General features: G+C 51.0%; 1 protein-coding gene across 2 annotated transcripts in view; it reads right to left on the bottom strand.

Moving 5' to 3' along the window:
- Positions 1-264: 264 nt before the first annotated feature.
- Positions 265-21,621, bottom strand: part of PLXNA1 (plexin A1) — a 119,486-nt gene continuing 98,129 nt past the window's right edge. For both annotated transcript variants that reach the window (XM_027714936.2, XM_027714937.2), the window contains exons 24-32: positions 17,123-17,269; positions 16,142-16,301; positions 15,513-15,616; positions 14,981-15,077; positions 14,115-14,305; positions 13,060-13,229; positions 11,179-11,391; positions 8,010-8,160; positions 265-4,651 (exon numbers count right to left, since the gene is read on the bottom strand). In XM_027714936.2, coding sequence (XP_027570737.1) covers positions 4,556-4,651; positions 8,010-8,160; positions 11,179-11,391; positions 13,060-13,229; positions 14,115-14,305; positions 14,981-15,077; positions 15,513-15,616; positions 16,142-16,301; positions 17,123-17,269 — 1,329 coding nt within the window. In that variant the 3' untranslated portion in view covers positions 265-4,555. The remainder of the gene's footprint in view (positions 4,652-8,009; positions 8,161-11,178; positions 11,392-13,059; positions 13,230-14,114; positions 14,306-14,980; positions 15,078-15,512; positions 15,617-16,141; positions 16,302-17,122; positions 17,270-21,621) is intronic.

Genomic DNA, 21,621 nt, shown 5'->3' with positions numbered 1-21,621 from the left:
ATCCCACACACATCAACCACCCAAATCCCCCTGTGAGTATCCAGAGCAGCCCCCACAGCTGCTTTTGGAGGTGTAACAGCCACAGCTTGGGGTCCCCACACCCACATATACACCCAACAGCCCAAAGTGACGCTGGCCCATCCTGATGCCATTTTGCATCATGCCCTCCTGGCACAGCCACAGATTTGTCCACTGCTCCCAGGAACCCAAAGGTGCTTGGTCTTCCCAGCCACATCACCTCCAAAAACACAGCAAAACACCAGCTTTAGCAAAAATGTTTAATCTCTCCTTGATGCGTGTGTTTATTTACAAGTACTAAATCTGAAGAACATTAAAATAGGAAATAGCAGGATATTTACACGATCAAAGGGCGCTTGACCAGCTGCGCTGGCCTGTTGCTTCAAGTCTGAAACAATCACAGAAAGGGAATCAGGACTCCGGTGTTTGATTTTTTTTATTCCCCACTTAATTTTTTTAAACTACTAGAATTCTCTGCCTCTCACTGGGTCCGCCTTAGGTTCCCCCCTGCTTTCTTAAAGGACAGCTTGTTGTGCGCTTTGGTCGGGAGCGGGTGAGCCCGGGGCAGTCCCGTCACCTGTCCCCCTGCTCCCTGTCCCCAGGCTGGGGCCAGCCCCGGGGATGACACAGGGCTCCTGCTGAGGGGAACACTTCCTGGCTGCACTTTTTTTAAACCCAAACTGAAGAGAAAAGGCAATGTGAGCAGGAAGGGACCCCCTTGCTGCAGCGGTGGGGGATCAGCCTGCAGGGTCCAGCTGCCTCTGACAGCGATGGGCAGAGCAGGAGCACCCAGAAACACAGGCTCAGGGCAGGGGATGCTTCTTTGTCTCACCGCCTTTTGGGGCATGGGCAAGACCACTGGCAAGAGGAGTCCTGCAAATGCTTCCCAGCTTCTCCCCACCTTTCCCCATTACAAGGCAGGGTTTGATGGGGTCGGCCAGCCCGGCACTGCCCCTCGCCAGGCTGGGGGCAAAGGAGGACGGGCAGGCTGCCTGGCACAATTAAGGACGCTGGGCATCACACAAAAGGCAAAGGTAGCACCAAGAAGTGCCAGAGGCTGTGGGCAGCACTGCAATGCCCACCTCGCCGACCACCACCCTCCCCCCTGTAAGAGGCAGCAAAGGGAACCTGCAGGGGTGGGGAGGTGTTGTGGGATCCTTGGTGGAGCAAACCGCAGACACCCCAAAGCTCTCCAGGAGGAAATCAAGGGGAATCGATCCCTGGGACCACACTACGGGCACTCAGCATCACCAGGGAGCTGGAAGAGCCAGGTCACAGCACTAGGGGAGCCCAGAAAGCACAGCCACACCATGGCACTGTTAGCATGACCTCTCCAGAAACTTCTCCACTGCCCAAATCTTAATCAGACCCACAACGGCCAAAAAACTTGCCTGTCCCTCTAGCCTGGCCAAGGGAGCACCCACAACATTGCTGCTGGGAAAGCAACGGGCTAATAGACCCTCCACAATTAACAATGCTTCCAGCCCTCTTTGTCGAAAAGGAAATTTTCAGGGAGATGCTCTTAAGAAACACATCTCCATCCCCTACAATCACCAACAGGGAGGTCCCACCATTCCCTGTCAATCACGACAAAAACCATGAGTTTGGCTCCTTCAACAGCAATCGAAGCTCCCCAGAATGCCCTTACCACTGCAACAGGTAGGACCCATGCCAGTCCTGGACAGATACCTCAAGGCAACCACTTCCCTTCCACCAGATCACAATGGCCACCGATGCACAGCTGCCATCCTCCAGGCGATTTCCAGGACCTTCACCAAAGCCATCCAGGCAGCAACGCCAAGAGGAAGAAGTTTTGGGCCAATCTTGCACCAAAGGAGACACAGCCACCCTTCTGCCCCATCACGGCAGCAGCAAACACTAGAAAAGACCCCCCCGAGGGGCCCCCAGAGGGTCCTGTCCCACCAGAGCACTCAGGGAGATGCTGGCAGCCAGCAGTGGCCCTGGCACAGGGTGGGTGGGCACACAGCTGTCCTCTAAGGCTCTCCAAGTAACACATTTGAGATGTGTTTTTGCTGCTTCTTTTTTTTTCTTTTGGACAAGGAAGTGACAAATTAATTTCAAACAAAAAAAATAGATAACAGGTCTAAACAAACCTCTAATATTCAACACTTGCAGTTTTTTTGTTTTATGGGTTTTTTTCTTCTGTTTCTTAAAAAGATCAACTCAGACTAAAATCTAGCACAGTCATGCAACAGCCCACAGCTCTCAGAAATCCAGCGACAGCTCATGGTTCGTAGGTTTGGGAAACAATTATTAAATCCTTTTCAAACATAGTTTTGCTGTTGTGGTTGGGTTTTTTCGTCATTGTTTTTTTTTTCTTTTTCTTTTTTTTAATCAGTATCTTCTCTCCTTTCCCTCCTTATTAAAACAAAACAAAACCAAACAAAATTACAACGTAATGAGAGATGTGCAGGCTTCAAACAATTGTTCTGCATGGTGAGAAAGGCTTGGAAGTTCCTTACAGACCATTTGGTATCCTTTTTTTATCTTTTTTTTTCGCAGTTGTCATTTGTTTTGTTTTAACTGGCTGTGTAAATTCATCTTGTATTTATATCGGTTCGATTCTCCTTCAGTTAACTATACAGCACCCCACTGGGGCACGAGAATTAGATTGTAACCACATATATATATATACACACTTTTATTATTTTTTTTTTAATTAAAAACTTCATTATTTCTCCCTCTCCCCCCCTTAACTTGCGATTTAAGGGAATGGACAGAAATCAGCTGGGCTTCTTTCCACTTGGATTTTGACAGCCACCCGCTCCTGGCAGAGTGTGGCCCCGTGTGCTGTGGCCTGGGCAGCGACGGGAGCTCTCAGTACAGAAAAGGAAAGGGTTCTGCTCATTTTTTTGGAAGTTTTTGGTCTCCTGCTGCCTTTCCAGGCAGCATTCAGCACCTTTTCATCTCTGGAAAGCACAAACCCGCGAGGAACTGACATTTCGAAGGGGGCAGCTGAGGGAGAGACCTTGGGTCTCCAGTGAAGCCCCTGTTGGGGCACAGGCAGCAGGGGGAAGATGGGGTGACAGCAAGGAGAGAAAGAGGGAGAAAGAAGGAAAAGACAGAGAAAGAAAGGTCAGTCTTGGGTGGAAGGTCCTGCACACATTTGGGCTTCCCAGGTGGAAGAGTGGGCAACAGCCTCGTGGCAGCCATCATCCCAGTCCCTCCGTGGGCTGGTAACCCAGTGGGGTTTGCCGGGGGGATCCCCGTCAGGAGGTGCAGAGGATCTACCTCCCCTTTCCCCGAGGATCTGGTCTCTTCCCCTACATCAGCACAAAGACGTGATGGGGGAAAAATAAACATAAAGGGGCTTTGTTAAGGCTGCTCCAGTGCCAGGGAATCCATCCCAAAAAGCCAGGTTGGCTCTCCACCAACCCTCCTGACAGCAGGAGCCCCTGCAACTATCCTCTACCCTGCAATCATCCCAGGACAGGCAGGGGCAGGCAGCACTGCCCAGACCACCCCATGGCCACCAAACTAGAAAAACAAGGACAAGCTCAACAAAACACCGACCATCCCTCAGCAATCCCTCAGGCAAAAAAAAAAAAATGAGCCTTGGGATCTCCCTTCCTCTCTGATTGTGACCTCCAGAACCACTCAGCAGCATTTAAATAACAGCATCTATTCAGCTAACAAAACTCCCACCTTTTTTTTTCTTCAATTTTTTTTTTCGCACTAAACAACATTCAAATAAAACATGGCACAGAACATATTTTAGAAATATCAAAGCTCAGGGATTTCTCCCTTTCCTGCCCACCCCTACTTCCCCCACCCCCAAATCTCCCCAGCATCAGTCCTTGAGCTCATCTTTTAAAACCATTTTTGTTAGTTCATTGCAAAAAATTTAGAATATTTTTCCCCCCCATTTTTTGTTATAATTTTTTCCTTTAAATTAAAAATTTTGTTTCTCTTGTGTAAATTGTGCAAATATAGCAGTTAACACTAGTGGCAGAAGGCCAGAGAGAGAGAGAGACAGAAGGGGGAAGAGACAGAAAAAGAGAGAGGAGGAGGAGGAGAGGGGGTGGACAGCTGGGGGGAAGGAAGGGAGAGCAAGTCAAGTACAGTAAAAATAGGAGCCCACCCACCCTCCCTTCACCAAAGTAACAACAACATCCAAACGCCATCCTAGAAAGCCCCGCGGTCCTGACCCTCCTTCCTTGTGGGCTCAGGGGCTCTGCCCAGGCAAGGGATGCCCAGCAGGTCCATGGGGCAGGCGACCCCCCTTCTCCTCTTCCCGGCATCGCCTCTCTGCAAGGTCCCTGCTTCATCCCGGTTGGACTGGGGGGATTTGTTTGTGGGTCAGGGAGTTCTATCGACGTTGCTGCTGCCGTCGGGATTTGTTTGTAGTTCTTTCCGCTAAAGCGCGAGGTTTCCTTGTTTGTTCATGGGAAGCGTGCGGAGGCTCCCGCGGGTCCGGCCGGTCCCAGCCCCAAAGTCTTGTGCCCGCGGCTGCCGCTGGCCGGCCCTCCCTCCTGCCGCCTCCGCTGCCCGGGACGCTGGCACCGCCGCCGCCTTCTCAGCTGCTTAAGGCCATTGTGTCGATCGCCTGCTCCAGCTTACTCCTCAGCCGCTGCCTCCGGGCCTGCTCGTCCTTCTCCAATGCAGCTAAAATCTAGGGAGAGAGGGGAGAAGAGAGGGTGAGCAGATGCCCACCTACCCAAAGCGGCTCCTTGTTACCCGCTGGCTCTTTGACAGCGTCAGAGCATGGGGATGTGGCCCCACGGGAAGCAGTGCACATTTGTTCTTGTCCCCTGTAGAGCCAGGAAGGGCCAAAGGAGGTGTGAAGTGGAGGACATGGCTTTGAGTGGTGCCACCCCACAGATCGAGGCCACTGGGGCCCCCAAGGGTCTGCAGTAACACCAGGGACCTGCCTGACACTAACAAAAAGGCAACTTGCATGTGGGGAAGTGAAGAAAACATTGGAGGGGAACCCCAAACCCAAGCAAACACCATGTCTGTGACTTAACAGTCCTTTAATGCCTTAGGGAAGCAGCGGTTGTGTTTGAGAGACCACAATCAAGCCATGAAGTAGTTCCATGAGCACAAAAAGACAAAATCCACACAGCTTCAGCTACCCAAAGTGGTAAAACCCTGCTCATCTCTTCCCCAAGGCGGACAACTGTGGGGCACTGGGGTGATGGAGGGGGACATCAGATGGATGCACCAGCAAAGCCTGGGAGCCCTCAGTCCTGTTCAAGGGGTGCACCCACACACACTTGAGCATGACGTTCCTCCCTTGAAATCCTCTTTCCCTAAACAAGCTGCTGGCCATGATGATAGATCGCAGGGTGGAGGGATGGTCCCCTGCCCTGGGCTGGATGTGGCTGTGCCCCCAGGGCTGGGGAAGGACTGGCAGCAGCAGAAGGGTGGAGGACAAGGCTCAGAGTGGGGAGAAGGGAGTAATGAAGTGTAAAACGAAGGGGCAGTTGCCCTCCCAGCAGCCAGAAGTCTCGTCTCACTAACATCATGCCACCAGAGCAGAAAAGCTGATTTAAAAAAACAAACCTGACAGAAATCTCATCTCCTTGGGTGAGCTAGTTGAGAGAGCAAATTTTTTGCAATTAAATATCAAGGCATCCATCAAAGGGGACTTGATTAACCATTTCATTGGCTGCATAATTGGAAACAAACTGTTGTATAATTAATAGACTTACTAGGAGGCAGGCAAAGTCCATCAGGAGCCCTACAGGTAACTTCTTAATGGGGAATCAGCTCCTTTTGATTAAGAGCTGCTGCAGCGCTGGCAAGTTGTGAAGCAGTGGGCAGGGCATGCTGAGCAGCACCCACCACATTGCCACAACCAGCCTCTGGCCACCAACAGACTGGTTCTGCCCCAGGCTTTCTAGGGCAGGACCAGGCTGGTCCCTGTCTCCTGAGGCAATAAGAGATGCCCGAAGAGGAATCTCTTCCCAAAAGAAAAGGGAAAGCTGCATCTCAGCACCGGCATCAGCTCCCGCGGAGGGAAAATTCACTAGCGAGAGCCGAGCACATCTGATTTACCACCACTAGCAGCAACAACCCAGGGCAGCAGCTGGACTGGCAAGAACTCATAGATTCTGCCACAAACCTGCTACTGGGGACACTCCTCCCCATCAATCTCCATAGAAGCTCTCAGCCCTCACACTACACACTGAGCAAAATACCTACAATGACAGTCACGCAGAAACCAAAACCCCACATGCCTGAAGAAAGGTGCCCGAGCTGGAACCAAATGAGATTGGTCTGAGAAGTGGAAGAGGAGCCTATTCCCCCTGCCTGCCTCCTCTGCCTCACCCAAAAAGAGAGTTGTGTATCCTGGGATGCTGAGGTGTCAAAAGATTCCCAAACTGTCCACACATTTATCTGCTCGTCTTATCTCAGCCTTACGGAAAAAATGCAGTCAAAGAAAACCTGTGCCGAGCGTAGAGAGACCCAGGTTTGTCACCTGCTGTAAGAAGCCAGGACCACTGATTACCAAGATGCAAGTACCCAAATGAAAATTAATTATGATTTTCATTCACAGCCAATGACAGCATATTATTGCACTGAACAACAGGAAAAATTATTCTCTCCCATTTTGCATCAAAGAGGGTGCAATCGGGCTGCATATAATTGTGCTTAATGAATGAAAACAAACAAAGGGAACAGCTGCGATTTATTAATCCCATTACAAATAATAAAAGAAGTTCCTGAGAGCTGTGAACACACTTGTGATGCTTGGAGAGCAGGCAACAGCAAGACACTCAACAGATGTCAGATTGCCATTAGTGCGCAAGAAGAGGACCCGAACCCCTAAAGAGCAGCTCATTAATACCACGTGGTCCCCTCACACAGACCCTTCCCTGCTCTCACCCAGGGCTTGGGGGACTTAAGGCTTGGGGGACTTTCAACCTGGAGGAAGCAAGCACTCAATGATGGCCGAGGCATGATGGCTGTCCCACAGCAGATTTTTATGGACGACTCATCACGCAGAGGTACGGAGGCCTCCTGGATGTGCCATCAGAAGTAGTTTAAGGAGCAGCATAAAGGTCCCACCAGTGTGGTCATCAGTACATGGTCACCATCTCCATGGTGACAACCACACAGCACCTTCCCAAGCACCAGGGTTTCTTCTCATCCCTGTAGGAAAACCAGGACCTCCTCCTCCCTCCTGTAGAGCAACTGGTTCCACAGGCCTTTGGCCCATGATCTCAGTGCTGACCTTAAACCCAGAGGCCAGGTCTGCTACAACCTGCCTGTGGACTCCCTAAATTCACACCTCAAAGAGGCTCTGGGAGAAGCCTCTCAGGACTCTTGCATGGTACAACAGGGACCCCGGTTCCTTTCCTGTCTTTCTCCAAGTGGGGAAATGTTCTGGTACTCTGTCACTTAAATAAGCCACCATTCAAACATAGTCATCAAACCCCTTTATTGGGACAATAAAACCTGTACTGTCATGCTATATGTATAAATCCACATTTTACTGTAGTTACATATTTTATTGCTTTAATAAGATGTGGGGTGTAGATCTGAACAGTGCTTTAAGGAATTAATTTGTATAAATTACAACATAGGGGTTTTAAACCATCCTTACTGACATTCACAAAACAAGCACTGACGAGACCACCATGTCCTCTAGCTTCCCTGGGGAGTGGAGCTAAACACCACTTTTACAGTTCCATGGTGCCAGATTGGTGGCAGTGGATAGGGGAGGCATGCTGAGATAATGCCACGAAGTCTGCAGCCTCGTGGAGCTCGTGTGCCAAATGTGTGGAAAAATAGGTGTTTCCCACATTACTCACTGCAGAAAATGTGGAGAATGAAGTGCTGCCTACCCCAGCACCTGCCTTCATGACTCCCAAACCTTTCCTTTTCCACCAGCTCCAGCACAAATATGGACTATGTTATTATCCTGCATTTCATGGTGTGTTTTTCTATAAGAAAAAGCAGAGGACTGCAGAAACAAGGACAAAGTTGCAGCCCAGGCCTGACTCCGCATCGCCACATCTTACCTCGTCCTTGTACTTGGTGATGTAGGAATAGATCTCGTGCAGCGCGCTCATGCTGTTGAACTGGCTGAGGTGTAACCGCGACTGCTCCGCCAGGTACGCACTCATGTCCTGGTCACTGATCGCTGGCATTTTAGCTATATCTGCATAATATCTGCAAGGCAGGAACAGAAGAGTGGGTCAAAGATAGGGATGGGCAGAAGAGGATGTGTCCCTGCTGCAATGCTTGCTGAGAACAGCCACTGCAGAGGCAAGTGAAAAGCATCTTGCCTCCAAGTGGTGACATACCACAATCATCCATTATAACACTGTTGCTCAACGAGGTCTCTGAGCACTCCATGGAGCAGTCAGCATCATTAGAACATGCTCCTGATGGAACAGCACCCAGCCCAGTCAAGCTCAACTCCTCTTACCACGCTGGGAAGCCCAGAGATGCTGCTCTGAAGGATTTCCCAATCTCTCCTAAACTATGCATTTTTCCTCCTTCCCATCCCATGGGCACGTTTAGCCACCAAAGTGCATACACCAGGACTCTCCACACCTGCAGCAACACTCAAGGCTTTGTTACCACTCTCCTAAGGTCACTGTGTTGCTAACAATGCCCCTTTGCTTTCCATTAAATACTAGGGGTGTGAACACAAGAAAAGGTCACATCCCGCCCTTGCAGCAATACATGCATGGTGGTAGTGGAAAAATATCCAACAGGATGTTCATCACAACCCAGAGAGATCAAAGCTACAGCAACCCATTGTAGAAGGAGGGTTACACCAAGCACATGCACTAGTGGACTGGCTGCTGAGGTCCTTTTGGAAACCAGGGTTGTGTCCTCAGGCCTCATTTAAAAAGAAACCCTACCCACAGCAAACAAGCCCTGGCTGCTCCCACCACCTGGAAATACAGAGTGCCAGTCTCTCCCAGGTTTGCTGTACTCCTCACGATTCCTCACTCAGTGAAGTTTCTGGTACAGTGATTAGCATCATTAGTGTCATCAGCTGAATGCTGAGATGGAACACGGTTGAAGCACTTGGATAGGAGCAGATGGCAGCAAGACCACTTGAGGAGATGAATATGAGGATTCACTCCATCCCACAGAACTGAACTCAGCTAGTGATAACTACTTGGGCAGTTTTTACAAAGAGGCTCATTCACACCCAGAAAATGATGCAAGAGAATTTTTAGACACTGCCAGGAGAGCAGTGATCTGAGGTGAGGACCTCTGACAAAACTAGGCATCTGTTACACCCTAGAGAGATCACCCCAGAGTGGCGTCTCCTAGAGCAGCAGTTTTATATTCTGGGTTTTATCATGACATGCAGGATGGGAGGAAACCATCATTTTTCAATATAAGTGTGCATGGCTTGTGTGGACCAAGATTCCAGTCATTCCTACCATTTCCAGAGGACACCTAATGTGCCATGACTCCAGCAGCAAGGTCCCTTGGGTTTCCCCAAGTTCCCTACCTCCTAAGCCCTCCACTGTGCTGTTCCTGCCTCAGACTGGCAGGATGCCCTGTTTTCAGCTGGTGCCTGAACCACAGCAGCAGACAGACCTGTAGGTGGGACTATCAGTCCCACTCAGCCACCCTCACACCACTCCCTCATCCCACCTCTGCAAAGCTTTGTGAAGACAACCATGCCAAAAGCCAGAAATGCTGATTATGCCATAATTCCCTCTAGAGGAGCAGTAGAAGATGTAGTCACCCCCTGCACAGGACATCTCTGCCCCCTGCTCAGCTGCCTCTGGGACCATTCCAGAGGTAAGTGATGGCAGGAACATCTGTCACCAATGAGATCTCCCACTTCCTCCCCAGGGATGCAGCATGCCTAGACCAATGTTTAACTCTGGAATGGTTTTATACCTTTTTTCCTCCAGGCACACATACAGAGCTGAATATTTTTGTCATAGAGATAGCAAGGTCAGAGAAATTCACCTTATGAAGCTTGTGATGTTCCTACGGGACCCCACTCCAAAGACCCATCCAGCCCCATGCAAAGAACTTCCTCCTATTACAATGCAGCTCAACTCTCATCTCAGCCATGGTATTTCAGGGGCATCATCTCTTCTGATCTAAGCCCTATCTTCCTCAAGGGAAGAAGCCTGTCTTTGTAACTGCCTGCAAAGCACCAGGCATGCCAATGGCATGACAAAAATATCTGTGTACAAGTAAGTATCCAAACAATGATTTAGGCTACAAAGTCCCATCCTTACAAACTAGAGAATATGATGTTTATTGTTGCCTGGACAGCTTTCATTTGGTTCATTCTGTATTCAGTCAAAATGCTGAAAAAAAGAAGGGTACTCAGTTAAGGGAAAAAAAAAAAGGCACCATCTTTAGCCCAGCACATCACCACAAGGAAAAAGTTGCATCAGCATCCTGCAATCTGCCATTTTTTAAGTTTTATGAAGTTCCACTTCACAACATTTTAACAGTAGCTCTATTTGGAGGGCTTTGGAGGACATCTAGGTTTCTCTCCCAAAAGGATAAAGCTAAACACAGCGTTATGCCTGAGTGCATCAATTTGCAATCAGTAGCATTCAAACTCTGCACCTTTAACACTGCATTAATTCAGCAGGACAGGGGGATGTCTCTCATCAGCTCAACAGGGAAGGTGGAGGGTGTCAAAAGGAGTCAGGGGACCTGCTCCTCTCCCTGCTCCTCAGCACAGAGACAGCAGCCTGAGCACTGCCTCAGAGCATGTACTCTCATCAGGATCCCAGGTGACATGTACTGACAGATGAGAGAAGGGAAATGATAATTTTCAAGCATTTCAGCAAAACCTGCATGTATTGTAATGGTACGAAAAAGGCACTTCTCTAGTCCAAGGCTGACTTTTCATTGCTCTTCGAAAGCAATCAAGGGAGGTGTTGGTAATTCCCTAGCACAGACCAAGTTTTTACAACAAAAAACATTAGACGACCTAAAAGTGGAGGTTGCTTTTAGCAACCCTTAAGCAAGTCATAAACAGCTCTGTCAAACAGGCATTGCAAACTCATTTCAGGAGACAATCATGAGAAAGCATCAACAACGGGATCACCTTCCACAAGTGTTAGTACAGTCCTTCTTCAGACAGTTGCCAAGAGGAGCCCTCCCAACAACACAAGTCCCTACATTCATGAACATCCATTGTAATTCCCCCAGGTGAAGCAAGGAGCTGTTGCCAACTCTACTCACCTTTCTACCCAGCTCTTGTAGTTGGGGATGTCCTTGGCGTACAGTAGTTTGTTGGAGGGAGAGTCTTTTCCTAGCTTGTGCTCAGAAGTTGAGCAGGAGTCCATGAATGTCTGAGCCACCACGGATAGGCAGGCATCAGTAATACTGTTCTTGTGAATGTCAAACACAAACTGGGGGTTCTTAATCACATTCACCCAAAAACGTAGAGGTAGACTGAGGGATGAAGGAAACAGGAGTCAGCACCTGAATCAAGCCCTGCAGGGCAGCTGGCACATACATGCAACTCCAGTCATGAAGAACGAGCTCCCCATGACCCAGAACTGGATAGGTTGCTTTTCCCAGCGCTCCAGGGATGCAAACATCCCGGGTAAATGGCCATTCCCCTCTGCCCAACCCCATAAGGCCATAGTTCTGCACCAGGGCAGTGCAGATCTGTGGTTTCTCCAAGGATCCACTCACACTGAAGAGACCTTGCTGAGCCCGTGGGTTTAACCAAGCACGATCCCCTTCTCTCACATCAATAATCCCTTCGAAGGCGCTGTGTGGCATTTCACACATCTCCCGTGTCGGAGGAGGGAGTTAACTGGACTCCTCAAGGGACTCATTAGCACATTTAACACCAGAGGAGAATTTAGGCAGCCTCAGATGCTGGAAATAAAGCTCTCAGCTGTAAAGGCAAGAGTGGGTCTTCTGGCGAGCCACTGACTGGATGTTTCCTGAATACTGACACACATGCCACCCTCCATGGCACTGTTTCCCAATCCTGCTGTCCCTCTCCTCTCCCAGGAGCATCTCAGAGCCTCCCCCATCAGAAAGCCTCTCTGCTCTGTCATCCCCCAGCACCTACACTCAGCAAATGCTTTTATCTAAGACAAAACACACTTCGTTCCCCAGGACTTTCCTAATGAGGGTACTGGGTGCATGTACATATTTCATTTGTGAAGGGAATGACCTGGAGAAATTAGCTCCACACGTCGAATTAGCGCCCAGAGATAAGCACAGGCATTAGTATGCAGGAGCCTTCCTGCCCAGCCCCTGAAGAGCGGGGCTTTTTTTTTCCTCCCTTGCCTTTCACTCCTTCTTTTAATATAGGAAGCCGAGTTATAAATCAGTTCCAAGCACTTCCGCGCTCTCACATCTCCATTTAAAAATGTTTCTTTTCCTGCCCTGCTAATTGCAAACAGTTACCGAACTACACAAAAGCAATTTGGCTGCCATTTAACAAATGCCAGACACGGGAACTTACGTACCCGTCTCCAGTCATGGCAAGATTAGAGAGATAAAATCAGTGAGGCAGCAGAAATGAAAAATGCCAAGGGGGGCTGCAGAGCCAACGCCTGCTGGAGCCCCGGCCCCAGCACAGCATCCACGGAGGGCTCCTCAGCTGCTCCGCCCTGCTTTTCAGCCAGTGATTAGCAGAGCCGAGGGGCTGGCTCTGAGGGCAAGGCTAGGGAGGATGTGTACTCGGCTTTGTGCTGACTTTGTTAAGGCACGCTCGGCTGAGTGACAGGAAGGAGTGTGGAAACACCTTCAGGACAGCGGTGATGAGAACTGGGACTGGCATCCCCAGAGGAGCCCGGAGGATGGAGAAGGCCAAGGTGAGATGGAAACAGAGCTGCTGTGGTCCTCGGCAACTGCAGCCATCAGGGGGAGCGTGGTGCCTGGGATTTGGGGATGGAAGGGCTGAGGGAGCATTGCATTCCTGGGATTTTTTCTGATGAAGGAAGGCATGCAAAGGATTTACCCACACCCGAAATACAGATATATGGGCCTTTCTTGTCCTGGATCATTTCCAGGTACGTATTTCTGCTCCCCATGGGAGGGATTGGACACTGTGATATTGTTAGGTTCCCCCCCCATCCCACTGTCCCTCTCCATTACCAGTTACTCTTCCAGGTGTGCCTGACATCATAATCATTGATCTGATGCTTATCAGCCTGTTCATCCAGGAAATCAAACATGTATTTGATGGCGAGGGGCAGCGCGCTCCCACGGTGAGCTGTGCTGAAGATGGTCTCAAACAGGTCATCCACAAATTTCTGCAAAGTGCCCTGAAGAGGAGAAAGAGAGAAGGGCTGCTCAGCAACACCCAGCACCAACAGAGAGGTGCGTCTTTAACTAATGGTCGACCTCTAAACCAATTTCACTTCTATTCCTACACCTGGAATAGCAGCACAATACAGTCTGTGTAACCCTACTGGTTCTCAGTGATTTATACTGGAAAATAATATACTGGTAAATATACTGCAATGATGAGGTGTCTCCTTCACTGTATGATCTGTAATGCTAAAAGCATACAAATAAAAACACCATACAGAGCGAAAACCAAGTGAATGTGGTGGTTTTTGGGTCCCATTAGGATACCCAAGAACTGACAACAGACATCACCAAAAAAGCCCTCGTCCCATGAGGTAGGGAACCAAGTCGCTGAGCCCAGTCTCTGCAATCCTGAGCCAGTATCTTCAGCACAGCCCTCTGATTCTCTCTAGGAACATTTCAGACACATGGCACCCACTCAGCACTGGAAAAGGTTTGTATGTACTGAATCAAGGGGAACCTGCTGCGAGGCCAAATGCCCAGGTAATTACCCTTCCCACATCACCAATTCTGCACTTTTTCCCAAACACCAAAGAAGATGAAGTACCTGTCCCAGGGCATCTCTGCTTTGCAGACCAGCAGCTGCTCACAGATAAAAAAACACCAAAGGGTGCAAAAAGCAAATAGGAATATCCACTCAAGGGATATTCACCGAAGGTTTTGACACACAAAACCATCATCTCCAGCTCAGGAAAGAGACTAACAGAGCAGCTCCTCCTGTGCGGGAGCAGGCGGCTAATAAAAAAGCAGTGCTTACCACTATTGGACAATGCAAATCACTACCCTTCTCCACCCAGATTTCAAAAGCCAGGCAGCAGCTCTGTGCCTCTGGACCATACCTTGGTTGCTAACAGACGGGTCAGGTAGATTTCTGAGACCATCTTGCTGCCCCGGTCGCCCTCCCGCTGGTCCATGTGGTCATGGTTTTTCACCAGGTGCCAGAGCTTGGTGCCGCTCTCCAGGTCAGGGGTGATCATGGGGGTCCGTGAGCGCAAGCTGTCGGGGCTGCTGGCTGTCCTCAGCATGCTCTCTGCAAGCACCAAGCAGAGGAGGATGCTCATACCCTGCCCACCTCTGCCTTGCCACCAGCCCCATTATTCCCCTTCCCTCCACAGAAGCTTTGGGATCCAGCCTCTGCAGCCACCATGGATTGGGAGCTCTGCTGGGACCATCCTCACAGCCTGCTGGGCCACATGCAAGCCTGTCTGATATACAGGGGCCAGAAACACTGTGGAAGGAATTTTTTAGAGTCCCGTCTTGCTCCCAGCACAGAAGTGGCAGGACCACAAATGCCTCCTGCGTCAGTTTGAGCTGACCGCACTATTCCCTTCCAAACCAAGGCTGAAGTACACCTGCCAGCATATTCACTGCAGTCTTCAACTCTGCTCTTTTAAGTGCTAAGTGCCTCTGTGCCTATTTTAATTAGATTTCAGGGGAATAAAAGGGAAGGGATCTCTTAACAGCAGCAATCTCACACATGTCTTTCTCCCCTGAGTCCGAAACACTGCAAAGAGAGATGGCTCTGGGCACATCCTCTCCCTCTCTAACACCAGAATAAATAGGATGGTGCAGGAGAGCTGGGAGTTTGGAGGATTTTGTTCACATGAGTCACAGTTACAGTCACTTGCCCTGTGCCTTGGTCTGCACGCCCAGCCCAGTGCCAGCTCCCCTGCCAGCCCAGCGGAGGATGCCCCTGTGCGCTCACCGTATCTGCTGAGGGACTTGGTGAAGGTGGAGGAGTTGGAGATGTTGTATGCCGAGTTCTGCTTGGGCACCAGGGCTACCGAGGAGCCATCTGTCACCTGCAGGCAGAGATGGTGTGAGCAGGCTGCTACACTGGAGAGGCATGGGGGGAACAGTCCTGGCACAGGGAGAAACCAGCCCCGGTGGGATGAAGCTATACTGCCACCCATCCCATGGGACATCATCTACAGCAAAGGGGACTGACATACCTCTGCGACAGCTCAGGGGAAGGGGCAGAACAGGAACACACCAGATACTTGGCATGAAAATGGCAAAGTAAGGTCAGAGCTGGAAACAGCCTCTATGAGCCCTGGAGATGCCCCATTTAAAAGGACCATAAATATGGGGCCCAGGCAGGAAAGTGACTGCAGACCTCCTGGCCATGCCCCTGGAGAGCTGAGCCCAGGCCTTGACCAAGCTGAGGAGGGGGAAGAGATGCTCGAGCTCAAAGGAGCTGATGACTGCTCAGAGCTCTCCACCACGACAGCCTTTACCTGGTAGTGGGCCAGGGTGTTCAGCCTCTTCCAGTCATTGTCGATCTTTGTGGTGACATCTTCGTCCTGCAGTATGATCCGGGCCATCCTGCCCTGCCGCCACTCTGTCCCCACGAGGAGAAGGGCTCGTAGTTAGCAGGTGATAGGAGCACAAAGCCAAGGAGAGGGTAGGAGTACAGTGTGGGAGCCCTCCCAGCCTCTTTTGAACCCCAGGACTGGTGACTATCAATGTGTTGAGCAAATTCAAGTACTCAAGGAAAAGAGCCTGGTGACTGTTTCCTTTGCTTTTCTCCATTGTCCTGTCCCTCCATTAGGAACAAGATTATTGACACTGTTTTCAACTATTGCTGGCCTCCTTGGGCTTCAGACAACTCAAGTCTGCAATCCAGACCACAGTCAGAGTCAAGGAGGCTCCTCTCCCCATTCCCTCTACTGGCAGGACCCACACTCTCATACCAGGGCTCCACACACACAGTCAGTGCCACCAGCACAGCAAAAGTGGACTGAACAAGCACAAATATGCTCCTTTAGGAGACACAGATTTTCCTGCCTTGAATAGTTTTTGTGGGACTTCTGCTCTTAGTCACATCCCTGTTCCCCACAGGGCAGTGGCTTGGCTTCTCTCTTACCCAGGTCCATGTCTCCAGCTTTGGGTCGCTGGGAATAGGGCACACCCTTGTAGACAGCATCCAGCAGCTTCTCCTTCACCTGTGTGATGGTGTCGCAGTTCAGCACCTTGACAGGGATCTCCGGGGCGTTCTCGTTCTCGGGATTCACGCAGTTGAGGGTCTGCACAGGAGGGGAGGTCAGAAAGGCTCGAGTGAGAGGCTGTGATGCACTGGTTGCAAAGGCAGGTCCGAGGACGCGAGGTTAGAGCTGTCTAAAGGTCACGTCTTCTCACCTCCTGTGCTGCTGTGGAGCTGCAGCCACGTGGCACATTCCTGCTCTCCCTTTCTCCTTTCCCCACCTCTCCCTGCCACCCTCAAATCTCCAACTATTCCCAGAAAGAGAGCACCGTGTCAGTGGAGGAATGTTGGGTCAGCAAACCTCATCTCAATGCACCAAAACCTGTCCAGACTGAGCAATGCCCAGGCACACTGCACTCCCCTCCCGACCCACCCCAGTGAAGAACCAGCTGCAGGCTCAGCCAAGGGAAGGGTCTGGCTTATCATTTAGCTGGACTGAGGAGAGGACTCATAAGAAGGAGAATCCTCTCCATCTCTGGCATTATTCTCAAGGCTCTAGCTTTGATCCCCACCCAACATGAGCCATGGACTGCTCCAAGCAGCACATGCTCAACAGCATCTCTCACCCATATCTGTCACAGCCATGGGATTTGCTTGGAGAGATATGGAGCAGGATCCGGTTCATGTTTGACTTTCTCAGGCCCATGGCAAGAGCAAACCTTGCCAAGCAAAGGCCCTGTTTCTAACCCTGGCAGAGATGGGCACCACTCAGACAGAAAAAGAAGCCCCCCAGGGATGCTGGAAAGAAGAAGGGACAAACCACTCTCTGAAAAGTACTTTGGGTGCCTTCAAGAGCTTGTTAAATAGCTGGACCTGGCAGTCCTGGTAAGCACCAGTAACAGCGAGGCTTCTGGTTGCACTAACCAGCATTTTGTAGTCAATCTGCTGCCGGATAAGCTTGTCCTCACTGAGGGAGTAGCGAGCCTCTCCTGTGATGGCATCAATGGGTCCCTTCTCCATCTGCTGCTTGATGGCACAGTAGAGCATGAAGAGTGGTTCCCCAGCACACTCCTGCAGGACAGAGGATGAAGGAGAGGGAGAGAGAGGGGTGAGAAGGTGCCAGGCACCAGTTTTGCCTTTCAAGAACCATCGCCGTGTCAGGAGCCTGCTGTGGCCCTGCAACATCAAACCTCATATGTGGCTTTACAAAGAGACTCCAGCTCAAGACTACAGGAAAGGGGGCCCACGGTAAAATTCATCTTGTGGAGGGAACTCATTCTCTCCTTCCAAGCCCACTGAAGGTGCTGCCTTGTCTATCAATGCCTAGGCTCACTTTCCCAGAGTTTCCAGACACTCCTCTGTGAACTCTGCTCCTTCTACAGGCCAAAGATGAGCTAAAAAGGTTAAATTCAGGGTTCATGAAGAGGTCTGGGAACTCTGTATATGGGATACGGCCTGTCTGTTGACCTGCTCCAGCCAAGAGAAGCACCTGAGGACTGGAAAGGGTATGCTGCATGGGACAGCCTGGAGGCTTCTTGCCCAGGTAGCACGATGCAGTTCTGACATCTGCCAGGAGCTCTGTCTCACATGAGAGGTCAAAGGAGGTTTCTTCAAATGACAGCTGGGCACAGGCAGCCAAATACACTGGGAAGGAAAAGCAAGGGAGTAACCCATTGACAACCCTACCCTGAGACTCCCAGCGATGGAGGGGACCAGGCAATGAGGTCTCCTGTAGTTAAATCATTTGCCACCTACACCCCCTCACTGCAAGCCCCTGTAGTCAGAGCTAGCTTTAGCCACCAGACAGAGGCACATCAGCATTAATCTGCAAGGAAGGGAACGGGAAACTGGACCAGACACTTTCCCCCAGAGATGCTGGATTCAGGAACAGGAAAGGACATGCCAAGGTTGGAGGCACCAACCAGCCTGGAGCAATGTGTTGGTATAGGGGGACTGGGAGTGGACACCCCTTTATCACCCAGGGCCCAAACATTTCCCCTGAGCTGCATCCCGGTGAGCCCTTCCAGATACAGGAATTAGCCCTAAGGGAGAATAAAAGGTATGATGGGAGCGGAGGGGATGGGGAGAAGTCCCAGCAGATTTTACCCCACCAGCCCTCGTCCCTCCCTCCCGGCCACCTCACAAATAAATTGTACTTTGGTGCAAAGTGCGGCTGCTCTCCCTGTCACCATATGCTGTTAGCATCTCGTTAGCATCTGCGGTAATTAAAGAGACAGCTGCTAACGAGCAGGAACAGGCATACATCATCCCCAGACCTTCCGACAACACGCCTGTCTTTGAAATTATGTTTCATTTGCAAACTTGGCTTCATTAAGTCAGCCTGGAAAAGTGAGAGACCCAAGTGGGTGCTTGGCTGCGCATCACTGGCTGCCTGACGAGGCAAGGCTGACCACAGAGTGGTGAGCCCCCAGGGGTCCCACGGCACCCCAGGCCTACCCCTCCAGAAGACCTGAGTTGCTTCTTTTGGTTGCTTGTAAAAACTCGTGAAACTTCCAAGTCTGTGGAAATGGTGTGGATGGAGGACAGCCTGGAGCAAGACTCCTGCTTTCATCTGGCATGACTGCTCCCATTTCAGTGAACAGCCTTCCCCTCTCCAGCAAGGCATGGGTGCTGTCCCACCAACTGCAGCTCTGCACCCACCTCTGGGAATCCACACCAAGACAGGTGGGCTCAGTCCTTCCCCCACTGGCATCCCAGTTGCTCTCCAGACACCACAGCATCACCTCCTCAGCATCACCTCCTCTGCTCCTCGAATGCCAGCTGGGCTGACAGGAAATTTGGATGCATGGATTAGAGCTAGCCCTACAGCCTCCTTGGAAGGATGGAGGCATCAGCGATTCATTTGATGGGTACACCACTCCTCCAGCATCATGCAGGCTTTTGCAGGCCCCTGTGTGCCCCAGGATTCTGGTCTCCTCCTGACCTGTCAGACACCTTAATGTCAACCAAAACAGCCCCTCTGCCCTGTCCCCCTGACTCTGAGCATCCTCCACATTGCAGCTCGGCTGACCCTCCTGTTCTGAGTGTGGGTCCTACCCTCAAAATGCAGCACCTCACTCCCAGCCTCACTGGCCCCACCAGATCCTGAAGATCAGGGCCAAGATGCTCTGTGGGTCACACTGTGCTGAGACACCACAGGTGAGGGTGGTTTAGGGATCATCCCTGACAGAGACCAACAAAATGAACAGGGACCAAAGAAACCAGTGCCGGGCAGTTGACCCAAGATGAACTCCTTCAGGTGAAATACAGCAGGGGACCACTGAGATGGGGCTAGGTGGCCCCTCATGTTGACAGAAGGGAGCCTGCCCCCTAAATGTGGCTGTGCTCACACTGCCAGCCCTTATGCAGTTTGTTCACTGCTGGGGGCCTGACTGAGGAGGGCTTTGGGAGGGCTCTCTCTGAGAGCCGAGCTGGAGGAGGGCAGCTGCAGACACCCCATGCATGCCCGTGTTGGTATGTTGGGAGCAGGCTGAGGCAAGCCAGCTAACTCCCAAACTGTCTTACTGACTAGATCTAGCTCATCAGGCACCTAATATTGTGCATTTTTCAGCACTTGTCTCAATTTATCCGTCTCCCTTTCCCTGAGGTGTCTCATTAAGAGTCTGATAAATGCTTCTACAGGGTCCTCCTGAAATTGCCAGCCCTCACTGGCTCCCTAAGCTGCTGGCCCTGGGCATGGGGGGGGTCCTGTCCCTGTCCCTCACCCCAGCATATCTCAGCCATGTGATGTCGAATGCCCGGCCCTGCTCCGGGCAGGTTTGCTGAGAGCCGATCTGGCAGCTGGGCACACGGCCGCCTGCCTCATTTACACGCACAATTACTGCAGTTTGGGGCAGTTTCCCTGCTGGCAAACTGTCTGCTGTGATACTCTCCATCTACTCCACAGGCTTCTCCTGCTTTTGATGCCACCTGTGATCCTCACTGCCAGGACACAGGTAGAAATCGCCCCGTGGGTCTCCTCTGACCCAGGAGAGGCCACGAGCACATCCTCGAGCCTCTTCCAGTCTAACTCAAGTGACTCAGGCAATGGAGTTTCAACCACTTCCCAGGGAAAGGAATCCCAGCACAACAAATTTCACAGCCAGCAAGTTTATTCAGGTCCTCTGTGTATGTTTCTTCTGTAATGGTGCATCTAGATCAGACATCTCTCCTGCTGCTACCACTCAGAGTCTGGAGGCATTTTCCCATGCCAAAGTCATGGTGTAGCCAAGGACTTTATAAAAACCACTGCTCTGGTATCATCCCCACATCTCTCACCTGCTGCTCCTAATCCTCAGCCTGCACTGGTGATGCACCCAGAAGCCTCTCTGAAAGGGAACAAGGCTATACAAGGACAGATGCAGGACAGTGGTGGTACATGAGCTGATCCAAAGCAGTTTCTGAACAAGGTGAGCATACCCCTGCCACCTGCCCACATGGTTCAGCCCAGTCAGGACAGGCCAAGGGAGTCAGGTCACACATGTGAATGCAACATCCCCAAACGCCGCTGTTGGCCTTCATAGGCTATGCACCACACTTTGCTTGGCCAAAGCACAACCCTGCCCACTTCAGGGAGCCTTGAGGGAGTTTATCCACAAGGAGAGCTACTCCTGCCTGTTCCACCAAGTCCACAGAGCCCAAAGAGCCACCTGCCGGTGCCCTATCCAATCCCACTGGGCACTGCTGCTGCAGGGGCCCTGCTGGGCAAAGCCCTGGCACAAAGAGGTGGAAGGAGGTTTGACACCTCCCCAAGACCAGCACAGCTTCTCTCCTCTCCCACCTCTGGCAAGCGATCTCCACTGCACGCTAGCGAGATTTTTATAGATACAGGCTATCCCTCGACAGAGGCAAAATGCCAAGTGCATGTAAGTGATATTATAAATCACCTCTCGTTGACGATCACTTGAGTTCTGCTCATACTACTGCTCGCTCTCATCTCTTGGCTGGAAATGGTTCAAACTCTCTTTATCTTAATGAGGGATGAAATCCCACAAAAACGGCTGCGTGCCACCCAGCCTTGCTGCACCGACACCAGGCAGGATCCCAAGAAACAGCTCTGCTGACTGACAGACCAGCATCAGGACTGCAGGTGCCATTCACCCTGACGGAGCCATCCCAAAGCGGTAGCAGGACTGAGGCAGGGGTGCATGGCCTGGAGATGCTTCTGTGTAACCTACATGGCCACTGGTGCAGCTCCAGCAGGTGGAAGCACTGGTGCTGTTGGAATAAATGTTCTCAATATGGGTAGATGAACAAGCGCTAAAACCAGAGCTTACACTTTGATATCTTCTTCTGCTACCCTGATGAAACTGGGAAAAAGGTGAATTCAAGCTAACACAGCGGAGAGCTGTGTCCCTGGTTGTCAACAGGTCCCTCAGGCATTCATCCCCAATGAGGCACCTTTTGCAGGGGAAGCAGCAGTG

The sequence above is a fragment of the Pipra filicauda genome, unplaced genomic scaffold (genome assembly GCF_003945595.2).
Source record: "Pipra filicauda isolate LSUMZ 115617 unplaced genomic scaffold, ASM394559v2 scaffold165_size2600900_pilon, whole genome shotgun sequence".
Lineage (NCBI taxonomy): Eukaryota > Metazoa > Chordata > Aves > Passeriformes > Pipridae > Pipra > Pipra filicauda.
Note: the sequence above shows the minus strand (reverse complement) of the source record. Positions and strands in the feature narration are given on the sequence as shown.